The sequence below is a fragment of the Bidens hawaiensis genome, unplaced genomic scaffold (assembly GCF_021521415.1).
Source record: "Bidens hawaiensis isolate Kalapana, Puna unplaced genomic scaffold, B.hawaiensis_p1.1 tig00024303_1, whole genome shotgun sequence".
Taxonomy (NCBI): domain Eukaryota; kingdom Viridiplantae; phylum Streptophyta; class Magnoliopsida; order Asterales; family Asteraceae; genus Bidens; species Bidens hawaiensis.
Window position 1 is genome coordinate 355491 of NW_027493833.1, and position 16283 is coordinate 371773.

General features: G+C 35.7%; 1 protein-coding gene and 2 pseudogenes across 1 annotated transcript; 2 read left to right on the forward strand and 1 right to left on the reverse strand.

The window, feature by feature from the left end:
• The first annotated feature begins 777 nt into the window (after positions 1-777).
• Positions 778-2868, forward strand: LOC143569092 (oxoglutarate-dependent flavonoid 7-O-demethylase 1 pseudogene; annotated as a pseudogene).
• Positions 2869-4452: 1584 nt separating this feature from the next.
• On the forward strand, positions 4453-9220 carry LOC143569093 (formin-like protein 1). Its single transcript, XM_077055081.1, has 4 exons — positions 4453-5369; positions 7614-7828; positions 7972-8207; positions 8453-9220. Exons 1-4 carry the CDS (start codon positions 4453-4455, stop codon positions 9218-9220), a joined length of 2136 nt encoding a protein of 711 aa, XP_076911196.1.
• Positions 9221-9581: 361 nt separating this feature from the next.
• On the reverse strand, positions 9582-13933 carry LOC143569079 (uncharacterized; annotated as a pseudogene).
• Between the last annotated feature and the right edge of the window lie 2350 nt (positions 13934-16283).

The following is a 16283-nucleotide window of genomic DNA, read 5'->3' on the forward strand; positions in this document are numbered from 1 at the left end:
TCATATTATAATTGCAGGATATAAATGTATAATAATAAGCTAAATGCATCTGCCTTCTCATTTTTTACGTCTATAAACTTTAGTTTTCAATTTTTCCAAATGACAGGAAACTAAAAGTTAAAGTAGAGAACGGAAATGGATAAAAATAGTAAAATGACCGCAACTTTAGTGTCACACATTTTACTTAATAATGAGCTCGATTTTCTGGTTGTTTAAATGCAAGGAAACAAAAATGGTTTCATGTGCAATTAACAATCTCGGCATCCCAATTTGGGCAACAAAAAAAAATAGTTATTACAATTTCCGTTCCCATAAGATCTCAAGATATGCATCTGCTCAAATAAGTTAGAATCACATAACTACACCTCTACTTGGAAAGATGTTGCTTATAACACAAGGCATACAAATAAGCCTGATCATTAAAGCGAATGATTCTTCCAAAAATAACGGATTTCTGATTTTCCATAGTTGGAAAGATGTTGCTTATAAAAATCCACTAATTATTAGCTGCCAAAAAACTTTAGGCAACTTCACTATTTTTAACCAACTTTCTTTTTCGACCCAAAATTTTCAACCCGAATCAATGACAAAACCAAAACCAAATAGTCAAACTAACGTTTCTAATTTAGCCCAAAACCGAACTATACACACCCCTAATTTGCTCAAACAACTCTTAACATAACTTTAGCACGCTTACTACTAATAATAATTTTGTTTATCGTAAGCTACTATTTAATTGATTTTGAACTATGATCTGATGATATAATAATCTCTTGCTTGCAGTTAATAGGTCATGAAGTTTGTGATGAATCTGTAAAAAGTATGCACAGCAAAATTCAAGAGTTCTTCAATTTGTCCTCTGAGGAGAAGAAGGTCTATGCTCAACAACCTGGAAGTCTAGAAGGTTATGGTCAAGCATTTGTGATCTCTGAGGATCAAAAGCTGGAATGGTGTGACATGATCTTCCTCAAGGCTATTCCGACTCATGCCCGAAAGTTGCAGTTTTGGCCTCATCATTTCCGGTAAATAAGGGTGTGCATGACTCAGTAATTTTGGGACTGAAAATCACAAATTCGGTCCTTGGGTTTGTGAAAAAACTGTTCGGTCTTGGTTTTTGATTTTCATAATGGGTTTGGTTCAGTTTTGTATTTTTATATTTTAGCATTTGATCTTGAAAATTTTGGCCTGTAAAAGAAAATGAGCCAAAATAACGAAAATTTTGACATGAAATTTTGGGCGTAATGACTAGTTGATTATTAGACGTTTTGATCTATAATTTTTGGGGCTACACAACTTATTATAATATATATATAGATGTACCGAACGTTTAGGGATCAGTTCGTGAACCGTTTGACGGGATGTTTGCTTATGTTTATTTATTTAATAAACAAATGAACATGAACAAATATTTTTCTTCTTTTTAGTTAAAAGAACGAACTTGAAAACATGTTTCGTTCATTAATTTATGTTTGAGGACATTCGTTTATTCAAATTCTTTCATGTATGTTCTTTCACGCTCATTTATGTTTGTTAGTTTACGTTTGTTTAAGTTCTTTAGTTTACGCTCCTTAATATAACTTTTTTTGGCCCATCGCAACTTTGTTTAGTTTTTATAACTTTTTAGGTCCAACAAAATGTTTTTCACATTACTTTTAGTTGGTTTTAGCTCAGTTATGTTCGTTTATCTATGTTCATTTGTTTACGTTAGAGAACTATTCTTTTTTATTGTCAACGAACGAATATAAATGAACACGAACATGTTCTTTTTCTTAACAAACGAATACAAACAACAAATCCCCGTCCGTTTAATTGTTCGTGCTTGGTCCTTTGTTCGGTTAAAGTTATAAGAACGGACACAAACATGCTATGTGTGTGGTCGTACGGTTCGTATACAAACCTAGTCTTCTTTGGTTTTTCGGTTCCAGTAGATTCGGTTCATTTTTTTCGTTGTTGGTTACAAGCAAAGCCAAAACCGAGCCGAAAAATTGATTTTCCAAAAAACATAAAAACAAACTGGTTCGTTATATGTTCGGTTATGTCAGTTGTTCTGGTTACCAAACTTTTATTTCGGTAACATTATCAGATCATAAAGCTCAATCAGTCATTTTTTGCGTCTCTTTTTGACAATTATTAAGTTTAGGATTGTTTTGAATCAGGGAAGAATTAGATACATACTCGAATCACATGAAGAACATTGCGGTTTCAATAATCGGGTTCATAGCAATGGCTTTAGGACTCGATGCAAACCGATGCTGTGAATCTTTTGAAGTCGGAAGCTATGATGTGAGGATGAATTGCTACCCGCCTTGTCCCGAACCTAAGAAAGTTATCGGTATATCAACTCATGCAGATATATCAGCGATCACACTCTTGACAGATTGTGGTGACATCCCGGGCTTGCAGGTTTTAAAAAACGGTCAATGGGTGTTTGTTCATCCTATGACGAATGCCGTCGTCGTAAATATTGGCATCATAATGGAGGTAACATGATACTATACTTTCACTTAGGATGTTATGTTTTAAGGCAAAATGAAGTACTTAAGTTGAAAGTTATATAAATTATTAGGTTGTGAGTAATGGGATTTATAAAGCTCCTTATCATAGAACATTGGTAAATAAAGAGAAAGATAGGTTTTCAGTGGTGACATTTTGTTATCCTGATAAAGAATTTGAAGTCAAGCCGGATGAACAACTGATAAACTTGGACTCGGTGGCTCTATACAAATCGTTTACGTGTGATGGATATATGCAAAGCTTCTATGATCGTGATAAACTCAGTGATGACGGTGTTCCGTTCATTGATACCTTGAAAATCAGAGTTTAAGGAAGGACTTCAATTCCTGTAAGTTGGTCTTATATTGTAACTTCATGCTTCTGCAATACACAGTCTATGAATCAAATGTAGAGCTAAAGTACAAAATAAAACAATAATCTTAATAGGAAGATTAATATATTATTGAATGAGTAAACCATTACATCATGTTACTTTTTATAGGGAAAATGTGAAAGGTATTGTCAAATCTCAGAAATAGTATTTAAAGATACAAAAAGCGTGCCGCAATTCACAATGCACACGCCTTTACAACTAAAATGGAATAACTCAGTAGCTAGAATTTTTGCCTTGAAGATCCGAACCTAACAGGAAAACCTGAAACATTCATATTCACTGCTACTGTCAGATGTCTTTATATTCATTTTTTTACTTTTTTTACTTCCTTTTATTATTGGCGTGGATAGGACAAAATAGCAAAAAGATTTATATCTTAACATTTAATCAAATTCCGTCGAGATAATAGCTCATCACAAACACAGGTCAACAAAATAATAGCATATCGACATGTAACAAAGCAAGGATAAACGAAGAAAACCTTAATAATAAAAAATGAATATTTATTGTCATGACCCTATAAATATTTGGACCCTAACTAACCCCATTTTCGATTTATTTATATGTTTATATACGATTAACATGTTTCTCGTGACAGATTATTAAGGCTATGTGTTATGAAGAAAATCATATAGTTTGTAACACTTGGGTATGTAATGGGTCCAGGTTGATGGGTCAAGCCCGACAGAAGATGAAACCAATTAAACAACGTAGACATATGAATCTAAACATGACTTATGGATTTATAAATTATACCAATAATTCAATATATATTTATTTGTGTTTTTATATTACCACTTTATAGTTATAAATTTATCACCAAGTATGTTTAGAAAATACTCACCGAGTATAAATATGAAAATTAATCTGTTAACCTAGAACACCCATGCAGTTAAACATGCTCATGAGTTTAGTATAAACAAAAACTTGAATTCACAAATTTAATATACATAAACATCATCCATTTAAACATATTGTGGGTTGGTTAAACGCTCAAACTGATGTGACGCTCCTTTAACGACAGCTACACGTGTCGTGGCGTTAAGAATCCGATGTTCACACAATAACAAGCATTAAAGGGAGAAAAGGTGGGGCCGCCCTTAGATGACAAATCACAATTTTTTGTTTTATTTAATGTATAGTTAACCTATAACATAGTAGTTAACAATTAAGTTAGTTAAAACCCTATGTATAAATAATATTGACATGCTACTTTAACTAATATAAGTACCCAATCACAACACCCATCATAAAACCAAAATGTATGTATATACAAACGAATTAAGGTTATGATATATCACTTAACTTATACCAACAATTTGCAAAGATGCTCTCACTCTATGAATGTAACATGAAGCAGCTTCTACTTTTCTTTCTTTGTTTTTCCAACCTTCATTTAATATAACATATAAAACATACTAATATTATTAACCATTTAACCGTACAAATGAACAACATATGTGCCTCTCCAAAGACTAAACAAACACCACAAAGTAACACACTTTTCTTTCAAAAACTACACACCAATTCACACCTTCATCAACAAATAAATTTTCATTTTCAAAATGACAAAAACCACCTTCCTATTCCTACCACTTACATTATTATTACTATTCATCACCCATTCATCTTCCCGCCGGATCCTCCATCAACCCTTCTTTCCAGTCACCGACACACCACCACCACCGTCACGACCACCATACACCACCACCCAACCACCATCACTCCCACCCTCCCCACAACCACCACCCAAATACCCTTTCTCCACCTTAACACCACCCTCCACCCACCACCACCACCACCACCCCCACCCCTTCTTCCCCACCACCACCACCACCACCCCCACCCCACCCATCACCACCACCATCCCCACTTTTCCGGCAAACATCACCTCCATTACCCTCCCATCATCACCTTCTTCAAAATCACACACTTCCAAAAAAATATTATTCCTTTCACTCACACTCTCTCTTATTTCCATCCTTATTATTTCCATAATACTCACCACCCTCTTATACCGCCGTAACCACCACAAACCACCGTCCTCCGACAGCCTCCGCCTGTTTCCGGCCAACCTCCCCACCTCCGATAAACCACCACCACCACCCACACTACCCACCACCTTCTCAACTCCAAGCACCGAGTTTCTTTACCTTGGTACCCTCATCGACCCACTACAATCCACCACCACCATGGGTTCACCGGAGCTCCACCCTCTGCCGCCATTACCCCGACAGAATATTTACCATAACCAAAACAACGTGGACGAGTGTTGTTTCACGGACTCCGAGGACAAGTTCTTGTCTCCGACAGGAGTTGTGTCTGAAACTCGGAAGACGGTGTCGGTGCCGCCACCGCCACCACCACCGGTGCCGGTGTTGAAGCCGAAGTTGAAAGGTTTGCATTGGGATAAAGTGAATGTAAAATCGAAGTCAGAGAAAGCAATGGTGTGGGACCAGTTGAAATATAGCACCTCTTTCCAGTAAGATTTATTTTATATTATTGGATAGATACGTAATATTCTTATGGATACGTACAACACACCCGTGTATATGTCACTTTTAACTTTTTACACTTACCATGTTACTTATTACTATATGGTCCATGTAACATTTTTCACGTGTCATTTTTTTTTTTCATATATGATCATTGCTCACACATTTGCTATAATAACACGTATAATGTTTTCCACATGTTATACAAGTCCATATAACGTATATAGCCTGTATAAACATTTTTCACATATCATATATACGAGTTCTACTTCTTATAGAACATTATCTTTTTAGACTATGAAACATTTTTCATACCTTCAGCGACGGATCCAAAAAATCTTTGGGCCAGTACTAAGGGGGTGTTTGGGATTCCTTATTTTGTCTCCTTATAACTTTTCATTACATTAATAAGTTATAAAAGTGTAAACTTTTCCTCTCACAATATAAGCAATCCCAAACACCTTATTACTTTTCAAAAAGTTTATAAGTTATAAGTTGGTGAAAATAAGCAATCCCAAACACCCCCTCAGTTACTTATCGCTATATAAATTTTTCTTCGGTCTGGTTCGGTTGTACTGGTCGGGTCAAATCGGTATATAATTTCTTTTTCAATCCGCTTTGGTCTTTTAAGTTGGGTTAAATCGGGCCAAGTCATATGAAAAAAAGATAATCACACAACATATCATATTATCTATTATCTAATATATATAATTTGAAAGTTTGATGCCGCTAGCACCTTATTGGTCCAAGTGGCGGTCCGACATTAAAGTTTTTTTTTTGTATTTTTTATTTTGTTTCGTAGTTCCAGTATCGTAACGAGCGTAATTGAAACAAATTAAATTTGTGTCGATTTACCGCCACAAATCCCGGGACCAACAACGCTCAGGTTTTACCGACTCACCACCGCAACGCCCGAGATTTACTGACCCTTTTGTTTTTATTCTGGTACCTTAAGTTGGTATTGACCGAATTCGTGTCAACTCATCGTCATAATCTCGGGTTTTACCAACGCCCGGGTTTCAATGCTGGGGTTTTACCAACTACCCCGGCGCATCGCGCTGGGTAGAAAAACTAGTTACCATATAACCAAAAAGAATACATGATACGTCATTAGTTATGCATGATTAAAATACAACATATTTATAGTTGTTTTCTACGCTTTTTTATTTTTTGGTATCTAATCATAGCATCATTCGTTCGATATTCATATATTAAAAAAATATAAAAACAATAGCAGACCATAAAAAAAATCATATACGAAATAAATGGGCAAGTAATTTTGGCAAAAAAAACGTACTACTGACTTTTATTATATATTAGGTTATAAGTATACTAACTCAGAAATAACTAAATGTTTTGTTGACATTATTTTTATTTTCACATGTCCTATTAAATTTTGGTAAAATAATTAGCTGTGAAAGAGAGTAATAAAGACTCATTACATCCTTAAAATGTTAAATTAGGTAATCTTCTTTCTTTTCTTCTTTAACTGCAACATGAGAATACTTCTTTGCGTCGCACCGGCTGTCGGAAATATGGTTGGTTTACTCTTTTTTTTTCATCTCAAGTTCTCTCTGCTAGTGGTTGTTCTCAAATCCATAGGGGTCGGTGTCAAAATTTCATAGGGGTCGACCGGAATTTAACACATATATACTACTAAAATTTTTTTTCACATAGGGGTTGGCCGACCCCCCTACAAATAAGGTAGCCAGGGCCGGCTTAAAGCATGTGCGAGCTAGGCAAGTGTACAAGGCCCATTGAGGTTTGAGGCCCACAATTTTTTAGTTTCTTTGAATATATTTTATATATTATATGAGTTTTATATTTCTTTTAATATATTTTGAGGCCCATATTTATAATTCGTGCAAGGCCCACAAAAACCATTAAGCTCTTGGGGACGGCCCTGAAGGTAGCTACGCCACTGCATACCTTATAGTGTTATACTACGGGCTGTATGACACATGGAAATGTGATGCGTGGCATATAGCCTGTAAGATTGTAACTGATGTATGAATAGTGTGTCAGTGGTGTTAGTATAGTTAGTCCCTTTATGTACACCTCTTAATCTTGGGTTTAATTGAATGGTGTGTAGTAATCATTGACAACATCATTATACTATTGATAGTTTAGTGACGTATGCAATGTGTAAATAGTTGTTTTAGTTATGCAACTAACCCTTAATCTTTAATTTTTATTAATTATCAAAACTTAACTGAGTTTAAAACGCATAGGTTAAATGAAGAAATGATAGAGACATTGTTCATGGCTAAATCATCATCAACAGTGGCACCAAATCATAGCACCAATGAACCGATGGTTCGACCCATGGCTGCAGAGATGGCTCACAAGAACATGGTCCTTGACCCACACAAGTCCAGGAACATAGCTATACTTTTGAGGGCATTTAACTTAACCATAGACGAAGTGTGTGAATGCATTCTTCAAGGTACATCAATCATACCATGTTTACTTGCTCATATTTAATAAATTCTGAATTCTACTTTTAAGATTGGCTAATTTCTGAACTCGACTTTAGGTGTCAGAACACCACATGTCTTTACAGCTGATCTAAATTCATGCATTATACAGGTAATGTTGATAGTTTAGGTTCAGAGCTATTGGGAAGCTTGCTAAAGATGGCGCCAACAAGGGAGGAAGAAGTTAGACTGAAAGAGGTGAATGATGCATTGTTTGATCCTGCGGAAAAGTTTCTGAAAGCAGTTATTGATATTCCTTTTGCATTCAAGAGGGTGGATGCCATGCTTTACATATCTAACTTTGATACTGAGATTGACTACCTTAAAGGATCTTTCGACACAATTAAGGTATAAATTAACGCCTTTTGAATCCGGATCTCGTTATGGTTACGATAATCATACTAATAATAATATATCTGTATTCATAATGCTTTAACTTTTTGTTACAAATATTATAAAAAATGTAGAAAAAGTGTTCCTTGTTGACCCATCCTTATATATAATATATCGACTTGTTTTGACCCATTCCCGACCCTTCCATCATGCCACATGTAATCATAAAATGTGCTGAAGATGTTTGTTTGATTTTGCAGTCAGCTTGTCAACAACTTAGGAACAGCAGGATGTTCATAAAGCTTCTAGAAGCCGTGCTGATGGCCGGGAACCGACTGAATACAGGAACAAACCGTGGGGATGCTCATGCCTTTAAGCTAGATTCACTCGTTAAGCTCATAGACGTGAAGGGTATTGACGGAAAAACAACTCTTTTGCACTTTGTAGTACAAGAAATAGCAAGAACCGAAGGTTGTGTTTCACAGGCCAATCAGCAATATGAACTCTGTGACGAGGTCGAGTCAACAAAGCGAGGTCTTGAAGTGGTTTCAAGCCTAAGTGGGGAGCTATCAAGTGTCAAGAAAGCTGCAACTATGGACTTTGATGTGCTTTTGAAGGAAGTAGAAAGGTTAGCCATGGGGTTAACCAAGATCAAAGAAATGGTGGCTTTAAACGAACGGTTTGGATTGAATAAACGATTCTCGGACTCCACGAATATGTTCTTGAAGAAAGCAGAGGAAGATATAGTTAAGATCGAAAGTGAAGAACAAGTGGCGCTTTCAATGGTGAAAGAGACTACTGAATACTTTCACGGGAGTTTGACTATGGAAGAAAGTCAACCGTTGTGGATATTCATGGTGGTTCGGGACTTCTTGCTGGTTCTTGATCGGGTGTCCAAGGATGTCCGAAAGATCAATGAGCGGACCATCATAGGGAATCAAAGTCGAAGTCTTCCATCTGTTTTTTCTAGGTTTAAAGGACCGAAGGACTTTGGCTCGTTTGACGGTGAAGACGGTTTGACCGCTTAACCACTTGTATAACTTTTATGTAAAAGTAGATCCCGTTTAGACCCATAAAAACTATTAGACCCATAAAAACTAGAAAACCAATGCTTTATTTCACTTCAGGTTCAAACCATTTTCTCGTTATCAACTCCGTCATGGGTACATAAATGTTTGGAACTCGCTAATTTTTACAAAACTGGTCAAAATTTGGTCGCTCCTGTGACCGCATAAAAATTCAAATGTAACGTTTCAATGCCTAGAAAGTGTTAACGAATAGCGTATGATAGTCGAATTTGGACCCTCTACAATATGCGGAAATGTAAAGATGACGGTTTACGGGTTCCAAGTAATAACGGACTGACCATCATCTAGCGTTTGCTTAAAGTCAATCAGCGTCGTCTGCTCAGCACCCCAATTCGACTATGTCTTCAACAAGAATCTTCCCCTCTGTTAGCAAGAAAAGGGGCATTATAGTCATAGCACATAGCTACATAATGCTAGCTTTCTTTAAATATATATTTGTAAAAGCAGATAACTAACCCTTATCTTTGGAAAGGTTACTGACAAGCTCTAGAACCCCTTCTTTGCCTAAAGTATCCTTTAAGTAAATGGCTGCAGATGCAACTTCTTCAGGAGTAACTTTCCCATCATAATCTCTGCAGTTATAATAATAACCATATAACAGCTTAGATACTAAAATATCTGAATACAGCTTTTTACATGAAAAAAAAAAAAAAAAAAAAACAAGAGGAAAATACTAGCCTGTCAAGCACTCGCCAGCGGTCACCAATCTTTGCATCTACATCATCAATTTCTTTCTCAAGTTTTTGAAGCATGGCATCGACCTAATAAGTATTGTCACAATATTATGCATATCGGGGTAAGGAAATTATATCATGTGCAAGGCTTAAAAAAACACAGCAAGAGAGAAAGGGTGGCTTATTGAGCAACTCACCCTATTTATGAGTGCTGAAGATACTCCATCGGTTACATGTTCATCAGTGGAATCTTCGGGTTCCTCATGGGCAGCTTTATATGCTTTCACGGTGTCAGTGCCTTCTTTGTCCATCATGCTATGATACAAATGTATCTACAAAAGGAATGATAAAAATTACCCTTTTGACAAGTTAATATGTTATGACTTAAGTGAACGCTTAGTGCATATGATCACCTAAATCTCATTCTTCAATATCTTAAATCATTGCAGTAATCATATAGTTTTGTGCAATCATATTTTACACGAATGGATCATACCTCCTTGTTGACGAGCCTCAAAAACTCTTCACGCTCTCTACTAACAGACTGCAGAAAGGAACAACAATAGTTATTTACTTATTTTTCAGAAAATACTAAGAAAGTTTTCATTAGGGTACAAAGATTTGCAGCAACAAGATGCTTACAGATGCAGAAGCTAAAACAGCCAAAGCTTCGCTGACTTTACAAAGCTGCTCTTGTTTATCAAGTGCTCTTGCTCTAGCCTGTTGATGCACATCTGAAGCTGTTGCATTAATCATCTCTTCTAATGCCACATCCTTGTTGCTTTCACTCGATTGCTTCATCTTAGCTTGCTCTTCTTCCTCTTTTTCTTCCTCCTCCTAAGTACGAAACGGTTAAGCAAATTAGTTCCCTAGTTGTTTTAAGAAATTAATATTAACACCCACAAAATAGAGGCGTCCATTTCGACCACATTTACTTATGAACCAATTTGGGTTGTGTTTTCCTCGCACGCACGAGTGCGCACACATATATTTGTTAGAAGAGAGATTATAATAGAACCTTGATGAGTTCCTCCTGCATTTCAAGGAAGTCCAACTTTCTCCTTCTCTCTGAAACAGAATCCTCAGATGACAAGGCGGGTAACACCAACAGTGTCTACAACTTCATCAGGCAATGAAGACAATGCGGCACTTACAACTTCCTCAGGCCTTAACTTTCCAGACACAGTAAACGCTCTGCAACATAGTATATGAAATTTTATTTTATTTTATTGTATACTTTTTTAGTGTGAGGAGGAGGACGTTCCACAGTTACCTGGAAAGAATCAAGAGAGAAGATGGAACCGAGTGATTAAGAGATAAATCCAACCAATCACGGAGCTGCAGAAAAGGTTAGCTGAATGAAAAACATAATTTTGGTTATAAAGCACAACAGCTAGTACCAAAAACATAATTTTGGTCCACAAGTTTTCCCTTGTTATTAAAAAGCATTTTACCATTTTGAACATTTTATTAACAGTCAAATTTTTTTTATAAACTAAGTGCAAATCAAACATTGCACTTTTTTCGGGACAGTGGAAATACATTCTGACAATACGCATAATATAAACACTCTAATCAAACTGACATCACTTTTCAGACCAAATAATTCAACCAGTCTCTGATATAACAAAGGGAGTGGGCATGTTGGCTGCTCCTAAAACATTTAGTACGAATAAGATCATATCTTTCACTAGTTTCACATCTAATGTAGCTATATAATTAAATTTTTATAAAAACACACAATATCGCATCAAAACGGTCATAACATATGCATGTCAAAACAAGCAAACATTTTTACCAAGCGGTGGGTATAAACGACATCTGGCATCTTGCCTAAACACGTTGTATGATTTCCATCAAATCAACAGAGACAAACAACATCTGTATCTCTAAAGTCGTAAAGGATGTGAGTCAACTGCATTATTTTCCAACCAACCATATCTGTAGGCTCACTTAGGTTGACAAAAAAGCGGTCCAAGTTGACCATAACATTACCTAATATGTCAGGATTCCCTATATATACTTCACCCAAAAGATTAAAAACTACTTCAAAATAAATAACAATTTATTTACAATTTGATCAGCTAACTACTGCTAAATAAAGCTGCATATTTAAAATTTATAAAACCTGCTGACGCATTTCCTGCACTGAAAGTACTCCAATCATGCCTCGCTCTCTGCAATCTTCAGCAAGTTCATCTTCAGAAAGAGCATCCACACCACCCTCTGCTTGAATTAACCTATCATCATTCTTTATCCTGCAAAAATAACAATTATGTAAGTATAAAGATAACCACCATTTCAGCAGCTTTCTATTACAACCAAAAAAAATATACCATTGTAATCTTTTGCGCAGCATGTATCGCAAGTAAGTGTCTGTTCCGTAAGGTTGGATTCCCATATACTTGCACATATTCACTAAACGAGGCCTAATAGCAGCATCCATTTTCGAAAACAACACATTGTTAGTTAGTACCAATAATGAGATTATTCTATGACTGAAAATCATACCTGCTGATATTATCGAGGGTAAGTTCGTCATTGAATAACTTTGCAAATCCCAAAATTTCATCATTAGCTACAGCATTACCTGTTCTGACCTGTGTATCAGATTATAAATGAAGCATATTTTGAAAGGGAACTAAAAAGTATAGCTATTGAACTATAACTACAAGCTTGCCTTGCCCAAAAATTCATCAAGATCTTCTGCTGTCTTCTTGAGTTCGCCACTCCTAGTATTTTGAACCTCTTTCGCCATCTCTTTAACTGTATCCTGAAGAAACTTTGCATATTCTATTCTTGCATTTAACCTCCTTTTCAATGCTTCCTACAAGTAACCATAATTAGTAAAAGTAAACATCATAATTACACAATGAAGTTAATATCTTCAATCTAAGCTTCTTAGTTGATACCATTCTAACAATTAAGATATAGAACTAACATAATATGACAAACAAATGTTTAGGAAACTGTAATCAGCACCTGTTCTTTCATCTTGTCCTGAAAGGTAGAAGGCAGCATATTTGGGAACAGTTTCAAAAACACGGGCAGCAAAAGCTCCATAAAGGGAACAATAATGAAAACAGCAACAGGCACCAGCCGAAAGATATCTGCAGTGGTTCGAGTCAGTTGTTGTCTTTCTCTCCTGGAAAGACTCTTCCCGCCAGCAAGCTTAAGAAGCAATCTAGAACTGATTTTCACATCCACACCAAGAAGCTTGATGCCCAACCAATAATGCTTCATGGTATCCACAAATTCAGTTTTCCAATGAACAAGTTTCTTAGCCCAGTCTTCCCTAAGTTAAACACAACACAATGAAATATAGATTAATAATCGACTAATCAGTCTGGTTAAGGTTATAAAATAATTTGCAAAGGTATATCAAACCTGCTCATGGAAGCCACGGCTCTTAAAGCTGGACCAATTTCTAACAGCGCAGCCCAAGTTCTTTTCAAAATAGAAATAGCAGGCTTCTGAGAGTCAGTAACCTGTTTAGCTTTAGCTTTTATTTTAGCCTTTGCACTGGTCAAACCTTCAACCGCTTGATCGCATTCCTCTGGGGACGCTTCCTTTCTCTTTTTAGCACTTTGTTCTTTATCCTCCTCATCATTACCCGTAGCTGGCTTAGGTGCCGATGCCATCGACAAAAAACTTGAAGACCGTGACCCAAAATTAACCCTCGTGTGTAACATATTTCCCAGTGCTCCATTTCCTGTAATGGTGTGGAACTTCTGCATCTTAAGCCATCCGAATGCTGACAAGTTTGTAGAATCCCCGCGCCTCATAAAGTATGCATCAATGTGTTTCGTATTAACCGGTTCGTTGAAAGCGTTATTAGTGTTACTCGGAGTGGGACTCGAGTATGTGCCGCTAGCAATCCCATGGTTCAGACCTTGAATTGAACGACTAGAAATATGGAGGTAATCAGAAATAAACCGCCTCCGTCTCAAAATTGCTCTAGAAGCCATCATCAAAATGCCCTAAGTACCAAAAAAAAGCTGCAACAGAACCAGTAATCAATTAACACCAGTCTAGTGCGGTAAAGGAACCGAACCAAAGAAGGCCTTGTTCATGTTCGTCCGTAAGCATTTATCGGACAAGTGAACGGTTCACAACACCAAACCAAACAAATATCTTGTTCGTGTTCGTTCTTCAAGGATATAAACTTGTTCGCGAACGGTTCACGAACACACACAATGTTTTATTTGATTTGGCTTACCGAGAATGGTCTGTGTCAAACGGTCCGGTCCGGCTACCAAGTTTGTGTTGCTGTTTTATTTTTAGCATTCGTATGTTAATTATGTTGTTTTATAGTTAATTATTGTGCTTAAATCTATACGATAAGATTAGAAAAGTCATTAAAAACCTATAATGAATAAACATTAACAAACATAAAAGGACGTAAATGAACACATCACCAAAAGTTCACGAATAGAATTGAACGAACACAATCGAACTTTGCAACGAACAGTTGACCGGACATTCGGTTCGTTTACAGCCCCAATTTGAAAACAATCATAAACTAGAGACTAATACGAAGCTGCAGATGCAAATTGACGTTACGAAATTAAACCTAGAGACTGAAAACAGATCAAGTATTAACATTAATTATAAAAAAAGAAGAGAAGAAAACGTACGGCAATGCTGACGTAAGAATTGCGAGCTAACTGATGGATGACCAGGCTGCAACCTACAAATTAATTAGACGAAGAAAATGATATTAATTAGGAAATACATATAAACACGATTATAAATGCATAAATAATTCAATAAATAACCTAATGAGAAGAAAGAATAAGGTTGAAATAGTCGCAATGGCTAAACCAATCAGCCAGTTGGTTCAACGATTGAGTGTGTAATCATGCGAGCAACATACAAGGAAAGGAATGAATTGGTTACTTGAAGTTTTGTTTTATTGCCTGCACCCAACACACGGGGAAACTTGATTCATTGTCGAATATTCAGATGCCCCATTTTGTATCATTTTTTTAATTATAATAAATAAAATAAGTTAAATGACAGTATAAATATATATATATATATATAATATAATATAGTAATTGAGCAATCCTTAATTGATGGTGTTTTTAGTTTCATCAAACAAATTAGAAAATTGATTACCTTAGTTAACAGCTTTAGTATAAACTTACTCATAAGCAATAACTGAGGGATCAATAGTAACTATGTGATCAAGTGAACTTGTGTTAGTGTTGACGACCAACCATTAACAGGAACTACGTCACTAATGACGGAGACAACAAAAGTAACTAAGTTACTGTTCACATAACTAACCATTAGGAGTAGCCGACTACCATCATAAGCAAATTATCAGCAATAACCAACTTTTTACCGGAATTAACCGTCATCATTTAAACATCAAACTAATACATTGTTTCGTGAAACACTGTGCCGTTTCAATGAAAAGTTGTGTTGGTTCGCAACCTATAATACACAACATCTAGTCCGTTTTCATATATGCTTTAATAGCATAAATATACAATACTTTTTTTTTTCTAAATCATCTGGTTGAGATTTCCAGTGCCTCAAGTTTTATATGAGGGCCGAACTCAGGCTCATTTAAGCTTTTGTTTATTTTGGGTAGCAAATGACTTGTTACTAGTAACTTATCAGTGGTTTGTCTTATTTATAAATGAGTCGTGATGTCCAAATAACGCATCTTGGTGTACCTCAAGGCGGTTTTGAAATGCTACATCATAAATAATAAAATGTTTTGCTATTATATAAGCTTCTAAAATCAGATACGCTATACATGACCATCAAAGGTCTTATTTAAGGTCATAATAGACATTAATAAAAGTATTTCAGAATTTAATGTGACAGAATTAGGATGCGTAAAGTAAGCTTATTTGTATTTGTTCTACTACTATTTTTCAAGATTCAACATCATCATAAAGTGTATAAGGGCTTGTTTGATAAAAGGTTGTTGTGACATGTATTTCAAATACATTTTTCCCATTTATAACACATGAGGTAGTAATCTAATTATCACTTGCTTGCAAACTTCATACTAAAAGTTTGATTATATCTGCTTGATTAATTACCAACACATATTTCAGTTCATAATAATTGAACTAAAGTATACACCATTTTTTTCGTATTTGTTATGTGTCACCCTCCTACTCCTACTGGTTTCCACTTTTTACCATCGCTTATTTTAAAGTATAAAAGGAACCGTTTAGACAAACTTGACGGCCTATTTCAGTAACTTTCTAATTCATCTATATTAAAACACATTGAAACACATAACGCAAACTTAAAAAAACACGAAAACAAGACAGTAAGACACTATAATGATATTATATGACAAG

Coding starts and splice junctions, on each gene's coding strand:
- LOC143569093 (XM_077055081.1), top strand. CDS start 4,453: ATGACAAAAACCACCTTCCTATTCCTACCACTTACATTATTATTACTA. Junction 7,829..7,971: donor GTGTGAATGCATTCTTCAAG/GTACATCAATCA, acceptor TGCATTATACAG/GTAATGTTGATAGTTTAGGT. Junction 8,208..8,452: donor GATCTTTCGACACAATTAAG/GTATAAATTAAC, acceptor TTGATTTTGCAG/TCAGCTTGTCAACAACTTAG.